This window comes from Anser brachyrhynchus (assembly GCF_964034855.1).
Source record: "Anser brachyrhynchus genome assembly, chromosome: 2".
Classification (NCBI taxonomy): domain Eukaryota; kingdom Metazoa; phylum Chordata; class Aves; order Anseriformes; family Anatidae; genus Anser; species Anser brachyrhynchus.
Window position 1 is genome coordinate 21,558,077 of NC_137695.1, and position 21,490 is coordinate 21,579,566.

Sequence of the window (21,490 nt, forward strand, 5' to 3'; positions counted from 1 at the left end):
GGTGTCTTCCCCAGTGTTATATTTCCTGCACTATGCCTGTGTTCTTATTCATATGCATTTTAGTAAGCAGAGCCAGTTGCTCTGTAGAGTTACAGCAGTGGTGCAGTGCAGGGCTGAAGGACACACAGCAGCTTCAAGGATGGCTCCATAAAGATGAAAACTCTAAGCAGTGACATTATTAGCAAGGAAACAGATTTTTGTAGCCAAGATGTAACTTCAGTATCAATAATTACCATTACACAATATCCCTACTAGCAGAATCAAACTCTGCTATCCATTTTTATTTTAGGGCAACCTCTTTACCTGACACACTTTCCCCATCAGAACTGCAAATGGCTCATATCCATCTCTGCCCCTCAGCAAAACATGTAAATGACCACAAATCAACTTCCAACTAATAAAATCTGTCTGGACTCAACACACGTCCACTTATCGCCACAATGGAAGCAGTCACAATGCCAGAACAGCTCTATAAATAATGACAGCTCTGATTTCCCCCTGCATACAAAACAGAGTTCTGCTAATTCAATCAGAATGAAAACAACTGCACTCTCCTCACCGTATTTTTTTTTCCTCCCTCTCTGCAATACACATAATATATGCCAGTAATGAAAACGTAGGGCTTACACAGATATCAGAATTCTTCAGACGTCCTCCTTTGGCTCTTTTCAGAAGCCTGATCCAGGTGGCCTTCATTAGCCAGACAGCTCAGTTATTGTCCGCAGCTGCAGCGCCCGGCACTGATCTCATAAAACATGTGCACACTGAGCACCGCAGAATCACGGCTCCTTTCCTATCCATGCTCTGCTGTGAGAGCCTTCCTTCTCTTCCCTCTGCCTTTCAAGCTTGCAGCCTCGCTGCTTCCAAGTATTCTAGTGCAATTAAATTCTCAAATTTTCTCATGCCAGTAAAAAGGCAAAAAATAAAAATAAAAAAAAAAAATCCACACCACCTCCAAAAAAAAAAATCAACTTGAATGATAAAAAGGTAAAATAAGCCAGACTTCAGGTAAATGTTGTGAGAGAGGCTTCAATTGATGATAACTGAGATCGACCACAGAAAAATACCTAGGGCTTTTTCCTTTTCGTTTGGGGGGGCGGATTTGGCTGTTAAAAATAGTGCTTATAAGAGAACCTTTTAAAATCCTGTGCAAAATGTATTCAGTGACATTTGCAAGTGCAAAGTTCATTTCATCTCTTCCTAGATTGGCTGGGGGTGGGGTAACAGGCTGTTCAGAGCACTGGGCATGCTCCATATGTGCAGCCTTTTACGCAGATGCTCACATCACACCGTGCTGGTAGCCTATGCCAAATTGCCATTTTACATCTCAAGGGTAAACAGCTGGAAAACGTGAGGTCCCTGCAAAGCTGGAATAGCTGGTACAGTGTCTCGCTGCTGTCATGCGTGTCTGCTGCAAGCCCTGCTCCTGTCACGAAGCGCTTCCCGTCACTGTAAGGCACCGAGCTCTCTTGCAGAGACGTAAATCCCAAAATGCGCCTGTGGAACAGGAATTTAACCCCCTAGTCGCTGCTTGTATTTTCCTGACATTGACAGATGAGAACAGCAAGGATGCTGCAACTTACCGCGTAATGCATAAATATTAGATGCTAACAGGGCTAAAGCAAGAGGGAACATTTCATTTCCACGTTCTGCTTTCCAGAGCCACCCTCCATCCTTTCATAAACTGACGTGGGAATAACAGACTAAGGCATGATTATCCAGAACATTTACGATTCACTGGCAGATATGCAGAATTCTGGTCAAAAAAAAAAAAAGATCCGTTACAGCTAAAAGTTTAATAACCTGTCTTTGAACAGACATCAAGGAAATTACATTAAGAAAATTAAGGGATGTTTTGCTTACAGGAGTCCAAATAGATCTAATATGTTACAGTGATCTTCTAAAACTAAAATGCCCAGTGAGCTAAAGCAAAAGGAGAAAAAAATAAAATATATTCAAACTTTCCTTGGAATTTGTAAAAAATCTTGTCCATTAGGGAAATGCCCAGAGTCATTGTAAGCACATTTCAAAGGTGCCTATTGTTTAAATTTCCCCTTTACTGTGACTTTGCACCAGTGGAGCTGGAGGCAACGGTGGCAAAGGACGAGCAGCAACAAGTGGCCAAAAGTTCAGCCTAGACATTAAAGGCTATTACGGTTGACACAATAGTGACTATTGGTCAGGTCAAAACCATTAATATTATCGAGCATTAATGAAAGCTGAGACTGTGACAAAGCCACCCCCCCCCTCCAGAACCCCAGCCCCCCAACACTCCAGGATCCCCCAGCACCCATTCACTGCAGCAATGGCACCTCCAAACCCTTCCCCAGCTCTGCAGCTCCATGGTGCTCCTCTGGAGCAGAGCAAGACAACCGGTCACAGATAACCCCTAGGCAACGCTGCCTTTAAGCAAGAGGAACACCAACGAGCAAGCCTGACACCGCAATCACACAACTGACACTGGGGGTGTTAGCTTTCTACAGTGGTTCCACAGTGAACGCATCACATTTTCCACTGATGAAGTGGCACGGCATCACTTTTACTGTCCTTCATCCTGCTGTCCAGAAAGGATGTTGCCTAACTGGTCCTCAGCCAATAAAAAAAGACACAAAGCACAGAAAAGTAATTCCTGTGGCCCTAGAGGAGCCAGATGTTAGGTCAGCATTATTAAAACTGGAATTTCATCTTTCCGGCTGCAGAGATCATTTGTAGTGCTGGTCATGTCTTATGTTGGCCACAAACCCAACATACATTCAAAAAAAATCATAATGATTCAATTTATTTTAATTATATTGACAAATCACATGTATCAAACACAACATTACATTTATTTCCCCAGTGGGACAGACATGGTCATGTAAATTCCTGAGCACGGAAAAAAAAAATTGGAAGTCTGACATCAGGGCAATCCAGAAAAGGAGGATCATACAATTAATTCATTTTATAAGCTAGTGACTATTTTTATACAAACTAGGAATGTTTTCAACTACTTTCATATGAAAAAAAAATAATTTAAAACTTAGTTCACTGCAGTTTCATCTTTTTTTTTTTTTTTAATCTGACTTGGAAATTCCCTGACTATTCAAGGAAAATATTGCCACGTGGTTGTGTATTGCCCATTCATTACAGGTAAGGAAACTGCACTACCTCCCTGGGTTACACTAAGTTTCAGGGCTTGCTCTGGAGACTAGCAGAGATTTTTCCCAAGTGCTTCTGAAATCTTGTGTTTCTGCAGGTGTTCATCTCATTCCACTGCAATATGGAAGAGCTGCAACGATACATGCTGCTATAGTCCCCAGTCACTCATCTTTCATGGGAAGCTATCTAAGAAAGGTGAGACAACTCACGTTAATAATTATCCCATCTATTTATTCTTTTTCTCCTTTTCTCCACCTTGCGTGGCAGGTTTACAAAACGTGTTTGTTTTAAAAATCGTTCCCTGTTTTAATGACATACTTGACAAATATTTACCAACTATCTTTTCACTTATTCTATTAGAGTAGCTTCTATAAGGTTCTTTTTTGTTTGTTTGTTTTTTACTATGAAGCCATACTTTTCACACTTGTAGTGTAAAATCATGTGATCATATCTGAGGTCCTCTTTCCTCAAGACCAAACATCTTATCTTTTGTAATAGGGGCGTATCATCTTCATAAGACTGTCTTCCAGGTAAAAAACACTGCTCTGTAAAGATAATTCTTGTTGTTATTTTCCTTTACTTGTAGGTAGAAATTCCTGTAATAAATTCTCTCTGGGTTCATACAGCTATCATTACACTTGCAAATTCAGTCATGGACTTTATATTATGCCTTCCTCATGAAAAATAAAAGTGGTCCTCTGAGAACACAGGGTTTTTCTTTAGCTTGGTAATCCACTTATGAATTGAATATCATTAGGACAGATAACTTTCCAAACTCCTGAAAATTCTCAAATAATTATCTTGTTAGAATTATCAAACAAGTTCCTTCAAGGAGGGACTTTTTACAGTATTATTTATTAAATGAAGACATGAAACAGTGTACAAACATACAAGCTTTTGCAAGAAAAAAGAAGTACATGTGAATGCACACACAGTCCTCATTTATAATGCTAGGTTTTCCTCTGAGATGTATTTTTCATCTCTTCACTTATTTAATGCTGAAGAGAATTTTAAATCCAAAAGGAGAAATATCAGTATGCCTTCATACTTTTAACTGTTCTTTGTTAGCACAGTGAGATCTGAGCTACATCTCACTAGGTTAGGACATGATTTGAGATGATATACCATGTCTATCTGATGCACTACGACACCTGGAATGCCAAAAAAAAAAAGTTAATAGAAAAGAAAATGTTGAAAGGTTACTTCTCTAAAATTTTCAATTCATTTAAAAATCTTTAAAAGTGATGCAAAACACAAGAAAAATGTGAAATGTTAAAATATAGCATAAAGTGAAACTGCTGGCGTGGGCAAATTTTAATCATAACACGCTAACAAAGAACACAGATTGCCATGTTTCATCACAGACTGACCAACCTGCAATCTGTGGGCCATACAATTAGAAAAACACCACCAGTACAATGGGTACCTCAGTCTGGCACAGTGGCCAGAGCTGGCAAACGTGACAATTTCTTGTTTAGGATGATTTCTCTAGACCTCTAAGCAATGTCATTATTTTGAAAGATGTTCTTCAAAGCCTAAAACACAGCTCAATTCTGAAAGTGCCATACAGTGTTGTACAGATTGTAAAATTAATTACTTGAGGGTTGTATTTTTAAGGAAATACTGAAGTAATTCTGATTGTTTGGCATGTACCTGTGGTACGTGCAATATGAAATATATTTTGGAAAAGGAAGGAGAGCACGCATTCATTAAGGGGATATGAGGCAGGAATTTTTGACTCCTTGGGTAAGGGCCATGGACACTTCACAGCCTGGCAGGCTCAAAGGCTAGTCAGTCCTCGTGCCCTCTCTGGTCCTTGGCACGGGCAGAGGCTGGCCATTTGCCCAGCACACGCCCATTTCCACTTAAATGCTGTAAAGCTGCTCTCCCACAGGCACCATATAGGGAATGCAAACAACTCTTAGAACAGTCACTGAAATGCTTTGCTTGCATTTAAGAACCAAAGCAACAGTGATTAGAATTTTTCTTTATTTTTTGGTTTACAGCAAATTGGGCATTGCAGCGGAATCTACATCCACAGGGGACGTTCATATAGCAGGAGGAGTGAAATTTTAGAACAGCTGGGAGCTTTAGGGTGGCAATGTGATTAAAAAGGAGATTATATAGAAAACCAGTCTTCTCTTTACCCTTAACATGACTTTGGCAAGCTTAATCGCAGCACCCAGCTGGACATTAACAGGTTTCCAGGATGCTAATCCAATCAACAGCTGGATGAAAGAGTTTTTTAAAACAGATCTTAGCTTTGCAGAAACCTAGATTTTGGCATTCTTAGACCAGGGAAACAGTTGTACCAGGTACTTTATCAAGCAAATAAATAAATAAATAAATAAATTGCACACCAAACAAAAAAAAAAGGCACACATTTGTACTAACATTTTCACAATACTAGCCTAAATGTTTGTTTTTCTGTTGTTGCTTTGTAAAGAGAAAGTAGCATGAGTTTGTATTTTTAGAGGACTGATTGGTTTTTTGTGGCTACTCTTTGGAAAACTTTTGGCAACATGCAAACTGTTTCCAGAAAGGCAGCTGCGGAGCTTAGCAAAGTGATCAACCAAACACACAGACCCCTCAACCAAAGCCAAACTTTCCCAAATCTGTGGGATGTTCTGGTGTGTTACAGTTTACCGTATTTTGCAAAAACCGTCTAAAAGAGAAGACTATTTGAGGCCACATTGTACTAAGCACTGTACAGTCACAAAGTGAATGACATACCATGCTTAAAAGAATCTGCAGTCTGAAGGATGTCAGCAGAAAAAAATGGGAGTAAGAAAGGGATCAAGGTAGCAAGTGCAATAGAAAAAGCAATTTTAACCATTCAGTAACAGCATTATGACTCATCATTGCATAACCATGGTGGGTTGTTATTTAAGCAAGTTTTCTATATGTATTATGGCAGAGATTAGTTCTGTGAAAGCCTCTGAAGGAGGATAATCTGGTAGCTCTGTATATTCTGACAGAGAGATTCTCCCACTTATAAGAGAAAGTTTAGAGTGCTTTTTAGGAAGAGGGCAATGATAGGAAACCAAGGAGGTCTCCCAACTCACCAAAATACGGTTTATCAACAATAATCACATAATCAAAAACTTTAGTTTGTTTTGTTTTTTTTTAAAACAATATAATTTGATTTTTCATTGAAACAATTAATTGGATATAGAGGATGAGATTAAATTGTTGATGATTTTGAGCTGTAAGAAAAAGTCAGAGCAACAACAGAGGTAAGATGTTTCCAGTGGAACAACTCAGAGAGAGGTGTCAGAGTAACAAAAATACACCAAGGACATGATTGCAAGCTGCTTGAACTTGAATCATCTCACTTTTGTCTCAGACTGCCAGCACACACACGTATCTGAGCACAACTTGGTTGACTCATGACAACTTCTTAAAGCTATGGTAACTTAACCATATGTGCAAGCCCTTAGGCAAAGGTAAACCAAGATTATTAGTAATAACAAGTTGCATTGTGGTGTTGTTTACTGAGACAGGAACAGGTTAAAAAAAATAAGGTTTTCACGAAAGAAAAAACCACTGGTTTTGACTGCATTAATCAACAGCTGATATCACAAAGGAAGGATTTTAAATTACAGAAAGACAACACACAAAAAAAAAGGATTTAAAATATAAAATGGTATGAGCTGATATACAAGAAAGAACAGAGAGAGAGAGACAAAGATTAGGTCAGATACAAAATCGCAAGGGCTCTCAATTAAAACGAGGAAAAATGGAAAACGCATCTGAGATGACACCAAGGAAACAGAAAGACAACTAGAAAAGGAAAGAATTTACAGAAAAGCATGGCAACCATCATCTCAATTTGTCTCAGCTCAGTTAAAAGTGCCAATTTAGATTCTCTGTTCCAGATCTTCAGTATATTTTTATCTGGGATTTTGGTTCAAGTCATTAAGATTTTCTGCATACTTAAAAATAACTTCCTATAAAATTTAGCATGAAATGCTGTTAGCAATGGAGAATTTTGAAGAAAAAAATATTGCCTTTGCATTTCATCAAACTATCTCTATATATACAAGCCCTACTTGGTTTTCTAATTTAATATTTTAAGTCTACTCCAGATAACTAATGGAAGGTTTGGGTTTGTTGTTTTAATTTTTAAAAATGTTGAGATTAAACATATAAAGTGAAGTCTTCCATATTCTACTATTTCAAATGTAACAGCTGCTTTGAATACGTATTTATGCTTGCTACCCTTCCTTTCTATACTGTAAACATATTCATCTGTTTAACTAATTATTTTATTTCCATGTATCTTCTCGAGTTAGTTTGGCAAGTGTGCACTCTGAAGAAGTTGCTGTCATAGATTAGTTGTCAGAAACAACATTTTTCTACCTCTGACAAGTTTATTTTCCAGCTCACCTTCTACTGCTGAAATCTTGATTCTTCCAGTCATGATCTTTTGTTAACAGTAATCAGCGACTGTCATGACATAAAACACTGCAATTTGCTCACTGCTTATATTAGGAGGGCTTTTCTTCTCAACCCCATTGTCAAATTACACACAGTGAAGACTAATGAAATAATTAATGAAGTGTTCACTAACCCAGGCTCACTTAAAGCTTGTCAACCAGCGGTCTGTCTGTCTGTCTGTGACTCAGCCCAGGTATCGCTAGCAGGCACGACCGTCCTTTAAGCATCTGCAGCCTTGCTCTCTCCATTACTGCCAGAAACACCAAGCGAGCTGCTTACACACTGCGTGGCACCATTTATTCCAGGCCATAAACACTACCTGCAATACACATAGCCTCATCGGTGGGCTAAATGTAAGCTCGGTTTCCAAGTGTATCCCAAGCCACGTGGGTCCTTGAGGTTTCAGGTGTTAGCTCCAGCTTTCAGCCTTGTGTGTGCTGCTTGGGAAACATCAGGACTGGTGCTTTACACCCATTACCTATCTTCCAGGTCTAGCATAAAGCAAAGCAAACCGCTTGCAGTTTTTTGAGAAGATGGGGCCCCTTACTCTATTTAGATATTACCAGATTTCTAATAATTAATCTCATCGGATTTCAAGAATTCAACAGCGCGTAATACTTTAACAGCAATGCAGAAGTCTCTCTGGAAAGACCTCCTGCCCCTCTTGTCTATCATATACCAAAATAATAATCTTGGAAAATTGCATCTCTCCAGCATTTCCTATCTTTAAAATTATTGTTCTAAATCCAAAATACCAAAATATACCAGCTGATGTATGGATTGCATCATGTCAACTGTTCGCATCTATTGGCTCTTTCAGATTTGACTCTAAGCTGTATCTAGCCCAGTGCACCCACACAGAGAGGGTGAGGGTACAAAGCGTGCCACCCAATAGTATATATTCTCTAATAATTAACAAATCTATGCGTATTTTTGTTACAGCTAAAACAGATCTTGTACTTTGGATTTGTAATAGCACCACTGAGATATGACCATTTAAATAAAGATGGGAGGGTTAGAAGAGGAGTAAATGTTTTAGGCAACCTGGAAACAGAAACGTGTGAGCTACTGAAGACAATGATTAGATGCTAACCTGAAGGAAAATAAAATATAAATGAATTGCAACAGAAAAATTAAAGGAAAACATTTAAAAAGCACAAGATATTGTGATCTTTCTGAACTCAATGCTGAAATATTTTTCATACTCTGGAATGTTCAAAGTTTAGTAGAGTACAACAGCCTCTTTCCAGGATAATAAGTGAACTCCGGATTTGACCTACAAGACCAAACATTTTCTGTCTTTCAGACATAAGAGAAACATCAGGACCAGACTTCTTTCTGATTCAGAACAGACTTTGTCTGGGTCAGGAGAGCACATTACATCATATCCCCCTCCAAGCTATTTCCTCCTTGAGAGGAAGCAACAAATTGTGAACCACTGGTTGCTCTTTTATCTACTGCTGCAATACTGAATATCAACACAAAATATGCTTGATTTGCTGACAAATTCAAAATCCTCAGAAAGAACGCCTGAGGACTAAAACACCTGTCTGAGCTCTCTCCGGTGTCAGAGACTTAACATACTCCATCTTATTCTCCGGACCACAAGGTATTTCAGGCAGAAAGGGGCCTCAGGACATCTCCAGTCCAACCTCCCCCCAAGAAGCCATCTCATCTCCAGGCTGAACAAGCCCCTGTCCCTCAGCCTCTCACTGCAGCACGAGGGCTCCATCTCCAACCTTTTAGGGTCCCTCTACTGAGCCCACCCCAATTTATCCAGGTTTTTCTTTTTGGGAGGCATCAAAATTGGTCACATTAATCCAGACGTGGTGGATGCAGTACTGAGCAGAGTGGGGTGATCATTCCCCTGGATGTAGCACCTGTGCTTCTCTGTGTTCTTACTGCACAAGATGCTGTACTCAGGAGCTTAGGATTTTAGATGGATCTGCAGCTTTGGAAATCTAACAAAATACTCCTTGCAGAACTTGCACCTTGGCAAGCTGGTATTTCTAGACGTGCTGTACGATAGTCAGCTCATTTAAAAACATTAAGGTTAACAATGCTACACATCACTGTAAAGTAACATCACTAATATGCTACTAGCATCAAGCAACTTCGGAAGATTCCTGAGAGGAAGAGCTTCCTTCCACCACATCCCTACCCGGCTGCTGGTCACAGAGGAGAAGACAGCCTTCGGCACCTGCAATGACGACAAACTCAAGAATGGAAATCCCAGGTCTCAAAATATGTTGTGCTAACTCTCGCCAAAGCAATTAAAACAAACCCATGTCCTCCCTGCCAATTTGTGTTCTTCTGGAGCTGCACTGGCCAAAGACTGCTTTTTCCTCTTGCTCCATTGTTCGGAAATGAAATTAAACACATTTGGTTATGCTGATTTAAACTTCATTATTTCCTTCAGTTTATGAGGGAGTTTTATGAGTTTCCTCCAGTTTCTGCTTAAAAAATTGCCACCCAAAACCTCAGTGGACACACAGATTGGATATGTGTTGCTGCACCACAACTCAGGTATCTTCATACTCAAACGCCCTGGAATATTCTCCAGAGACACAAAGCTGGCTTCCTTGGTCAGGTTAAAGCCAGAAGTCAGCAATAAATGCAAGATGCATTCCAGCTCATCGCTGTTTTGGAAAAAGGAATTTAGTAACTCATTTATTTATTATTTTACATTTTTCCTTAACTGATTTATATAAAGCTAAAGCAGTTGTTACAAAGTATTGTAAATTTTTATTTAGGAAACAAGAACTTCCCCCTCTAGACGTGAAATTTCCTTCTTCCGTCCTTCCTTCTCCAATAGTTAATTCAGTCTATAACCAGTGGTAACTCATAAACTTAGCATCTCCTTTACTCTTAAAGTTTCTGAGTTCACAAGGGGTAAAACAAAAATTATGGTTTATTATTTCTTTCTTTGTGGAGAATAAAAGGAAACGCTTGTTGCTGAACTTGGCACAGTAACACAAATGTGCTCTTTTATAACCTTTCGTGTTCTGTTGCCTGTCTGCAGGCTTGGATCCTTTTGTGATTTCAAAAGGCATCATGTATTTTAAAGCTCTGTTCGTTTTCAAAATCAAGATAGCCAATGATCTCAAGAGTAGCTCCTTCCTGTTTCCCCTTTGATCACAGTAAAAAAAGATCTCATTTAAATGGAATAGCATTTTATTCACGCCATAAAATCTACCACAGAATTGCAGGGACAACGCTGTCAATTGTCACAAGGCAAGCTGATCCACAAAACATGTTGTGTAACCGGCAGGACTAATCTCTCCCACCACACTTACAAACACAGATGTCCAGGTTTATTTAAAATATCCCTAAGCAAAACAGCATAACTCGTGGTTGGGTTTTTTGCCTCTTTTTTTTTTTTTTCCCTCTTTTAATTTGCCATTTTTTAATGTATACTTATAACTGGGAGGAAATTGATTACAGAAAGTGCTCAAATCTTCTTAGTCCTGTGCTGACAAGGCCAGAATGGTTGGAAGAAATGGTATCAGTTGGATTGTATTTTCCTCCCTCAATACACTAAGAATAGCCATATCCTGACCATTTCCCAGATGTTCTTCCCTGCTAAGTCCATCAAACCTCTGAACACAAGTTGATCTGAGAATTATTTTGCACTAACAAGATACGGCTGAGCAAAATTACTCATTGTTCCTTAAAATCCATATTACTGATGGGGAGAGGGCAATAACATCCACGCATGCATGGGAAAACTCTTATAACCAGAAGGCAAAGCAGTTTAAATTACTAGCTGGTATCGACAAATAAGTGTATGTGATAACTAGATTAAAAAATCATTTTCTTGCTGTTAAGTTTTAGTGGAAAGTCAATCAGCAAAAGCAAAATTTCACATATGGTATTAGAGTCTTGTACAATGAGCCTTATGATTTTATTTAAGCGTCTCTGAAGGCCACCCATGTTCTTGCCAGGATGTCTGTATAACAAACAACAGAATTATAGCAAACAATAAGACTTATTCCATCCTAGAAAGACCACAAGATAATTAAGGGAAGCAGAACACAACTTTCTTAAATATAAGTGGTAAACCACAATATGATACATATGATAAATTGACTATATTTGAGCAACAACCTAATGCCCCTGTTCTTCAGTTCTCACTGTATGGGTGCATAGGTGCATAACCATGTTTATATAGAATGCAGATGAAGGAAAAGAATTAGGATTAATTACAGATCAAAGGCCTAAAGTCTCAGACCTATATAGGGCATCCTTCAGCAATAGGAACTAAATCATTGGCAATTGTTGACTTCTGTGAGTGAGTTTTGATTTATACCATAAAACATGGGAATTTCCATTTCAGTGACATCAATATATCTCTATACCCTATATCCTCTGAAGAGAATCACATAAAAAAATAGACCGGAGAGGACCTCTGGAGCACATGTAGTCCAACCTCCTGCTCAAGGCAGGGCCAGATTCAAAGCCAGGTTAGGTTGCTCAGGGCCTTGTCTAGTTGAGTTTTGAAAATCTACATGGGTGAAAAATTTTGCAACTTTCTACAGAATTTTCCTTGCTAACCTCCTATACCAGAAAAATACAGATGAACTCTAAAAGTAATCTAACATCTTAAAATAATAAATTATGCAGTTAAATGACATTTAGCCTCAATTTATCTTGCTGAGAGGTTTGCACGTGCAGAGAAATACGACTGCGTCGAGTTCGACACAAAGTCACTTTCATTACAGCCAGTTTCATCACATGGAAAAAGCAGTCACTTCCAGTGAGGAAAAAGTAAATATCTCATGTACTTTTGGGCAAATATAGGTTATAACAAGACATGCAAGGACCTTTTCCTTTCAATCTTGAGCTGTTCCTTAAAGGAATACAGTTATATTATTATAATATAATACTCTAATAATAGTTATACATGTATCAGCTTTGCTTCTATGAACCGTCTACTATTTTTCCCTCTGCTTAAAATTCCTGTAATGGTCTACCTGACATTAGACTTAAGAATTCAGCTTAGTAGGAAACTTTTTTTTTTTTTTTGGATCTGTGCAACAGCATTGCTTTGCTTGCACTAATACACAAATACTCTGATTTAAACAAATTCTTTTTAATAAGAATATTTGCTGAGAGATTTGGAACAAAACACAGCAACTGACTTTAAGAAGGTCAAAACTGCATTAAATATGATGCTTATTAAGTCCATTTGACTTGCTTTCAACATTTATCAGAACAATAAAACTATATTGCATAACATAAAAGAAGACAGTGCGTTATTCTAGAATTGTAAATGCCAAAAACTGTATGGATATTCAATCACGTATTGCTGAGTTAAAACGTGTAGATTCACATTGTGTTATAAATGAGAAAGAAACACACTCAGAACTTCTCAGGGCTTTCATTCATTCATTCCTCAGAGAAAAGTTAAAATTGCTGGTTCTTACAGTCCTGTAATTACAGTTGTCAAAACACCCAAGTTTCACTAAATTTTCCCCTGCAAAAATCCTAGTTATTAATATGGTCAGAGACGCACAAAATAAACAAGCTTGTCATGGTTAGCATTACCTGTTTCTACATAAATAAAAGATTTGCTGAAAGAAGAATTAGTGACTCTTACGGAAAATGCAATAACTATCCCCAGCATTTTGTGATTCCTATTCATCAGCTGAAGTTGCTATCTGGGAAGTAACACATAGCCTGAGTAAACAATCAGCACTTCATTTTGTCAACCCAATTGTTCAGAGCTTGTTTATCATTTACAGAAGGCAAATCTTCATATAAACAGATGCCCATAGCTTTGTTAAACAACTGGATGGATTTTTCTATGACAGACTTCCTGACAGCCAGTATTGAAGAAAAGTAAGTAATAAGTTTAATCTGATCAGTTGTTCGGAACTGGTTCATCAGACCTACTTATCATAATGGACTGGAAAACAAAAATCTACTCCCACACAGGCATGAACACACAATCTCAACTGTAAAAGAAGAAGAGAAATAAAGGGAATTGTGCCTGGAAGGGATGAACGGAATACTTCCAGATCACATGATCCTAAACAGATTTTTCTGGCTTTTGATTCACCTGTGTGGAAGGTTCCTATCAAAATGATGTCAGACTATATTCAGCCCCCCTGCCAGGAGTGTTTAATCTAGCTGTCGTAACTACTGTGGTGTTGAAAGGTCCAGGGAGCAACAAGCGATCTAGGCTGCCACACACAGCATCATACACTGTAGATGGGAGAAACGGAGCTGCACTGCCCGAGATAGAGCATCTAAACCAGGCAGTCTGCCACAGCAGGCAGCCGGGCACGTACGGCAGACAGCGTGAACATGCCTTTGTGACTTTAGCTTCCCGTATGTGCTGCAGGGGAGTCACGATTTCAATTTTTCACATAAAACAGCTTGTATATGTACCCCTTTTGCTAACTCCCATCTATCCGTGGACTAAACAACACAGAAATCAAAATGCATGTCACAAATACTTAACTGGAGAACAGACTTTAAAATAATGCTATTTTTAGAAACACCACACTGGGGCCCCTGCAAATTCTGGAAATTTCTTGTACCATATTCATGCACAGCACATACAAGTCCCGTTTCTTTAACAAGAGACATTTAGGATGCCTGCTTCTAAATAGCTGTGACTTTCCTGCATAGGGTTCCACCACGAGAGTTATAAATTAATGACTTAAAACAGGCGTGACATTAGTATCTCTTACCCACAAGACTTCTCTAACTAGAGATGTCTCCTGACATCTAATTAAATATGAAGTATGAATGTATGTGGCGTAACAGGGAGCAAGTTGTAAATAATTCCCAAAAGCCTGCGGACCTATACACACACATGCACAGATGCGTGCAGAGAAATCCAAGCCAATTCTGCATTGTTGTAGCTATGTAAATCAGAGAAGCACAAGGAATTAGCTCATCGTCAGCTCTGTGCTGCTGTAGCCAGCTTGGTGCCTCTCCTGCTAACACTTGTTTTGGCTATGTTACACTCGATTCAAATTTGTCACTGAAAAATAGCCATTTTTTTTTAATAGCGAGACCTGCAGAGCAGATGACAATACAGAAAGGAAAAACTCAGTTATTCCTGATCATGAAGTTATATTCAAGGACAGGTTGGATGGGGCTTTGAGCAACCAGGTCTGGTGGGAGGTGTCATTGCCCGTGGCAGGGGGTTGGAACTGGGTGATCTTTAAGGTCCCTTCCAACCCAAACCATCCTATATTTCTATGTTTGTTTCTTTGTTTGTGTTTTCTTGTAAAAGTTACTGCTGGTTGACTTCACTGAGGCAAACTGTCCAGCAAGAGGTGCTGAGCAGTGTTTTGCCAGATTTTAAGAGAGCACAGAACCACTTAACAAATCAGTAAAAATTCCTCCTAAAAGTACATGGAACATCACTGAACTACTCAAAGGTAATGCTACTTTATCATACATTCATACCACATTTCTGAGAACAAATCTACACAATCACAACTGGGTAAGTGTTTTCAATACCTGCCCCTAGTCACGACAGGCTTTCCGGAACACCTCTGTTCTGTTGTGAGCTCATGCACTTGGTTTTGACTAGCCTGGTTTGCCTTCACAGAGATCTGGGAGTCTGAGAATTTACTTTAGTTTTCTGCTCCTTTGTTTTCACTTGTATACAGACCTATTGTTAATGATGAAGGAAGTCAGAGACCGTGTGGTTTCATGTAACATGTAAAAACAGTAAATTCTTTATGAGATCAGCTGCAGTAGGATATTTCACTGAAAAAAAGTATTTGATACTGTCTTAAAAAAACTTGCTAGAGAAAAATAATTCTGTGTTTTACACACACACACACAAAATTTGTACGTTTCCGTATTAGTAAATTCTCTCAATAAAAAATGGAACAAATTACATCCCCAGATCTAATATTAGCTTCTGCTTTAACCAGGTCCTGAGCAAGGCTTCCTTCTATCCTTCCAGCTGCTGACTCAAACATGGAAAAGGAGATGCAAGGTACAGGACTACCTCATGCAGTCTGATGGAGGGAACATGGAGACGGGGCTCTGCACTTGTCTCCGTCCTTGTGGGTTTTTTCCCCAAGAGCACTTAGTACAAGTTGGGAGAAGAAAGTGAGAAGCAAAGGAGGGAGCTACGGAAACAACATGAGGATGCTCACCCATGCTGTGTGTGCAACTTGAAAATACTTTGGTTTCTTTTCATTGTTTTTTCCTTTGTATCTGCGGAGGGAATTGCACTATTCTTGCCAACCCAGGCCAGTCTGCACACTCCTCATCTCTTCCTCTCGCCTCCATAAACTCAACTTTTCAAGTCCTTGAAGGAGGAAGGACACAACTTCTCCCTTGCTACTGGATCACCTGGAGTTGGGCAGCATGGTTGGTTTCTAAACGCCAGAAACCACTTGGCCTTCTTGATTTCCCAGGGCTCCCTCCTGTGTGTGCCTCAGTTACAAACCTCTTTCTCAGCCGTGGTGAGCTACTTGTGTCCCATTTCCACAGCAAGACGTACATTCATTGCCTTCAGACACTCAGCACTAACGTGGTATCAAAAGGTCCGGGTTAATTGTTGCCATCAATTTGCCTCATATTTGCTGTCAGAAATCCCTGTTTCTATAAGTTAATTGCAGATCCTTGTGCTGAGTTTCCGAGAGCACAGCATACCCCAGGACACCCGCTATGAAACAAACGAGTCACACTCCATGCGAGGGACGGCTGAGCTACAGTCAACAGGCTGGCATGTGCGTCATGATGGGGAGATGGAGGGAGGGGAAGGCCAGACACAGTGTGCATCTCTCCAATATTTGGTGAAGGGTCTTGAGAACTAGCCTTACAAGGAGCATCTGAGGGAGCTGGGGTTGTTTAGCCTGGAGAAAAGGAGGCTCAGGGGAGACCTGATACAGGGTCCTCAGGGGAGGCTCTGTACAATTATCTTAAAGGAGGCTGCAGTGAGGTGGGGATTGGGCTCTTTTCCGAAGCACCAAGTGATAAAACGAGGAGAAATAGTCTCAAGTTGCACCAGGGGAGGTTTAGGTTGGATATTAGGAGAAATTTCATTACTGAAAGGGTTGTACAGCATTGGAACGGGCTGCCCAGGGAGGTGGTTAAGTCACCATCCCTGAAGGTCTTCAAGAAACATGCAGATGTAGAATGTAGTAGCATGGTTTAGTGGTGGACTTGTAAGTACTAGGTTAAAGGTTGGACTAAATGATTCCAGAGGTCTTTTCCAACCTGAATGATTCTGTGATTCTATTCTGTTCTAATACACTGTCAATAATCAGAATGGCTCCATCCTCAGTCGGTGAGATTCAAATTAAAGAAAGGAGACAAGAAAAAATGTACGAAGATCAAATAATGTCGTCATTAATAAAAAAAGAATCTAATTTGGCACTACAGGAGGTTAAACACTTGTTTAACTCTGGGGAAAAAAAATATTTTCAGTACAATTGCACAGATCATTAACTGGAAAGCATGCTGGGCACCCTGGGAGTAACACAGAAGTGACCGAGACCTCTCTGTGCATGAGTTTAGCACGGTTTTTCTCCCCAGCATTTCACTGTCCCAGCTGACACCACTTCAGGGGCTGTCCCAGTACATGCTTAGAGCCCACAGCTCTCCCTTGGGGGAATCCCAGAGCTCACATGCAATGCCTAAAGCACAGCTGAGACATCTCCAAGCTAGCCGTGGGGAATGATGCCATGCAGAATGACCCTTATTTTTCCAATTTAGGAAAGAAAAACTGTATTGCTTCTACACTTTGGCTGCTGCAGAGGATCCATGGGCAAAGGGCTGCTAAGAGCGTCTGTTTCACAAATCCACATCCAGCTCTGGCTGTGAACACATCTTTCACGTACCGTTCTTCTCACTAAACACCCTGTTTTAGCCATGAAAAACTAACTTCATTTCTAGTACATGCATACGTCATTTGCAGTTGCAACCTAATCAAATATCAGCATTTGTTATGTGTAAGGCCAGTAACTTTAAAGCAACTTACCAGCCTTAACAGGTTAAACCTCTATCATTAACAGAAGAGAACCAAATATCATCTAAAGTTTAAAGGCAGCAAACCAAAATGTCAAGTGATTTGTCTGACGATGGACAAATCACAAGTTCAGTTTTCCCTCCTTTCAAGTCTGCCCTCCAAGTTACTCTCACGTATGCCTCACGACGTATTCACCTGAACACAGCACAAGAAGTTGCTGCCTTAGGCTGAGCTAAGACAAACAAGAAAAGTCGTTCCAAATCTCAGGGCTTCATTTTAAGTATTCTCCCAGAGGTAATTTGCAGAACCATGCTTGCAATTCGAGTGAGTGGGTTTCCCAAACTTGCAATCCTGATGTATGATTTGTAGACATGGCATGGTCCTGTGTAAATCTGCAATATAATTAAAAAACCAACAAACACAACATTGCTCAACACTGACATGTGACTCTTTCCAATCTTAACAATACCCTGATTATCCTTTCTCCCTTTACTCAGTTTATGAAATAAGGTAATTAACAATGACTCAGAATAAACACTGAAAACACATAAATGTGTTTGCCTAACCGATTTCTAGGACTTACAATAGCAAGTTTCTAAAATAGGTGTTTTTTTCCCCCTTTTTATAGCAAAATTAGCCCTGTAAGCTGTTGCCTGCTGCAAATGGAATCAGGGTTTGACTGATTCACTAATAGCACTCAAAAAGCACCTATTCTCAGTTTGAATGTTATTTGACTGCTGCAAGACCTTCCACCCTTTCAGAAATTTAGCAGACAGACTTTCATACTTAGCAGATCAGGCTGCCCTGCAGGAACCATAAGTATAACTGGCATCTGTCAACATCATCCTTAATATTCTAGGCAAAGTGCTCCATCCTGCAAAAGGACATAAGCAAACTCCAGGGAACTGAAGATTTAATTTAAATTGACAACTTCAAAACTTTTGCTTGGAGAATCCAAGTGACAAATGCTGGATTTACAAGACAACCGGAACACTTGCTCTGGACCTCATGACCATATCACCGAAATTATCAGGAGGTTTTGCATTTCTCCTACGGATGTTTTCAAAGAGAAATCTATGAAGAGTAAGATTTTGAGAATCAAGTTTTGAGTTTATTCAGTTAAAAAACAGCTATTTTTCTGCAAAAGTTTGAAAGTTGCATGTGATATTTGAGAAAATGTATTTCAATAGTATGTGTAGCTAGAAGTAAAAAGGAAAAAAAAATGTAAATGAGATTAAATACTGAACACCAGATATAATTGCATGATCCTATGATCTATATGCTCCATTACCTGGCATGTATTTTACAAAAACTTGAGTAAACTCAACTCCAACAACGAATTAGAAAACTATCAGATGGTTTTCTGTTTTTTTGTTTGTTTGTTTGTTTGTTTTATTTTCCCCCAACAGGCTCATAATAAAAAGTAATATAGATGGCATAATGGAGCCTGTCACCTTTGTCAAAACACCATTTTTCTCTAATTGCAAGAAATTACGAGTATTTCATTTTTGTGATACTTTTAAAAATTTCTAGAAATAGTGTTTATTAACAAAAAAGTATCCAATCAGCAAATTTCCCAACAGCTTTAATCATTAGAGCTTAGTCAAACTTTAGATAGACAACTAAGGAAGAACCAAACCGTAGGCACTGCAGTGCCAAGTGGTGAAAGTGTCTTCTATTTCCCTGTTCGTGCAGGTTATTAAGCCCTCCGAGCTGCATCGCCCTTTCCCTTTACATTCACAGGCCTAGCTCTTCTTCTGCCGGAGATCTTTTATGTTTGCCATCTCCCTCATCCCACCAGGCTATTCTAGGGCTGCAGGACTTTTCATCTTTTGTATTGAATTTGTTCCACTGGGTAGAAATAATAGTAAGTAATAATAAAGATTCATTGGTGCAGAAGAAGAAAGCAAGGTGCCTGCAAACACACACTCCAAGTGTTGATACTGCTCCTTTGGGACAACTTCTGTTGTAGCAATGGACTATTAGAGCCATTCACTTCAAATCATTTCTGAGGAGAAAGGAGAAACTTTCATGCCTACCATTTTGTAGCTGGAAATTCAACAGATACAGTTCAAACCCCCTTTAAGTTGAGTTCAAAGGGTTAATACAATTAATGGAGACAGAGAAGGATAGTGTTTTAAACTGTGAATTCGGTTATCAGCACTTTATCTCAACTGCAGAGGTTTTGGAGTAGTTAAAATGAACTGCAGTTCTGAGGAGTTAAATCCTTTCCCAGACCACCACGCTTTCTCCTAAACTAGCACGTACCCTTCCCTTTGTCATTTCATTTTAGACTGGCTATAAATTTAACGAAGATTTACATGTACATAAATATACATATGTCCTCAGGAAGGACATAAGAAACTAAAAGTGAAGGAAATACAGCGATTCTTCTTAAACGAGCAATTATCAAGAAAGCTCCTCCCTGCTTCAGAAATACTCCGCTACAAAACACCTTTTCAACAGTCAACCTGTCTTCAGAAGAAATCTGAATTAATCCAAACACGGTGCCTGAGCATACTGCTAGAAGACTGCCCAATATATCTACCCCAGAGGGCTGCAGGGAGACACCGAGGTGTCTCGGGCCCGATGACAGACAGACAAGCCGCCCCTGACAATCTTCGTTTGTGCACCTAAACCCAGGGGCCTAGGAAGAAGACAGCGGTGGGACACAGCTGCAGATAACCCACAGCCTGCACAAAGCTCACCCGAGAGCAGGAGCAGAGGATCTGTGGCTGTGGGAAAGGCCCTACTGGGCCAAACGCAGCCCGGGGGGCCAGCCAGGCCTCCTGAAAATGCAAGCACAACCCTAGATTTCCCTCATCCCTTACACAGTGACTAAAAAGGTTGTCTGGAGTAATTTTCAAATGTTTTTGCTCCGGGAGGTTAATGCTGAGTACAATTTACCAGACAGCCATGAAAAGGAGTTCCCACTCTTTGTTGGTTTTGACAAACTATTCCAATTCTGTTCTGTTCCAGAAGTTTATTTTGCAAACAGGAAATCCCTACACAAACAAGTTGTAGCCACAAATAAGATAGCTTGTCCTATAGCTGTTTATGGATTCCTCTATTTATGAAATAAAACTGCTTACTACACTCGAACATCTCAGTATTTCCAGGTTTACAGCACAAAAAATGTTTATTCCATCAGTTCTTAAGAGGTTATGCATTTTACCTAAAGTGCTAAAATGCAATGCCAAAGACATTTAATATCCCGATTCTGAACATTTATGAAAAAGAAATCATTTGAACAGGAGAGGATGGCAGCCACATGGTTCTATCAAGTGATTTTAAAAAATATATACATTCTCACTATTTCATGATATGAGCAATTTTTCTGAATTATGAGTCGTTCTAAGCCCCAGCATTGTCTCTGATATCTGATCCTTAAGTAATATTATCTTTGTTTATCCGAGGTTTGCGGGTAGTGTTACAGAAATTGAGTATCGGTGCTGACAGATATCTAGACTTATTATGCACTCCGAATTAACTAATAATCCATGTTTATTTATGCACTGGAATAAAAAGAAAACCAAAGAGGTTTTCAAAACCACATGCAAAACCTGGTTGTACCGGTCTAAACAGCTGAAGTTCTGCTGTTGAGTTTAACTGAGTTGGAATATCACTTCACGTGCTCCTGTTTCTTCAAACGTGTGCACACGTAGACATAGAGGTGTGCATATGAAACACACACAGTGATCAAAGAGAGAGTTATTCAAGGGTTGGGTTTCTAAGAGGGCTTTATCGAATTCCTTTAAGAGAGATCTTAATCACACGATGTTTAATTTTATTAGTAATCTTCTTTCTAGGATAAAAGTCACATTTTACTTTCACAGCTAGAATGCCTCACGCTCATTTTAAATTGTCTGAAATTAATAGTGAACTTTAAACAAAATCTCAAGATTCTTCATTGTCACTCTTTTCACTGACTTTGTCCTTCAGTGATTCATAAGTAATTGTTTG

At 39.4% G+C, this 21,490-nt stretch overlaps 1 protein-coding gene across 22 annotated transcripts in view; it reads right to left on the reverse strand.

The window, feature by feature from the left end:
- CACNB2 (calcium voltage-gated channel auxiliary subunit beta 2) overlaps positions 1–21,490 on the reverse strand; it is a 243,706-nt gene that overhangs the window by 80,488 nt on the left and 141,728 nt on the right. The window contains exon 1 of one of the 22 annotated variants that reach the window (XM_080578279.1): positions 7,528–8,544. The exons of 17 other annotated variants lie outside the window; for them this stretch is intronic. Coding sequence is in view for 4 of the 5 variants with exons in the window: in XM_080578288.1 (XP_080434414.1) it covers positions 628–696 (69 nt within the window). In the remaining variant the exon portion in view is untranslated. Of the gene's footprint in view, positions 1–303; positions 592–627; positions 2,256–7,527; positions 8,545–21,490 lie in introns of those variants that run through there. 4 more of the 22 variants (XM_080578288.1, XM_080578268.1, XM_080578277.1 and 1 more) reach the window with 4 other exon arrangements.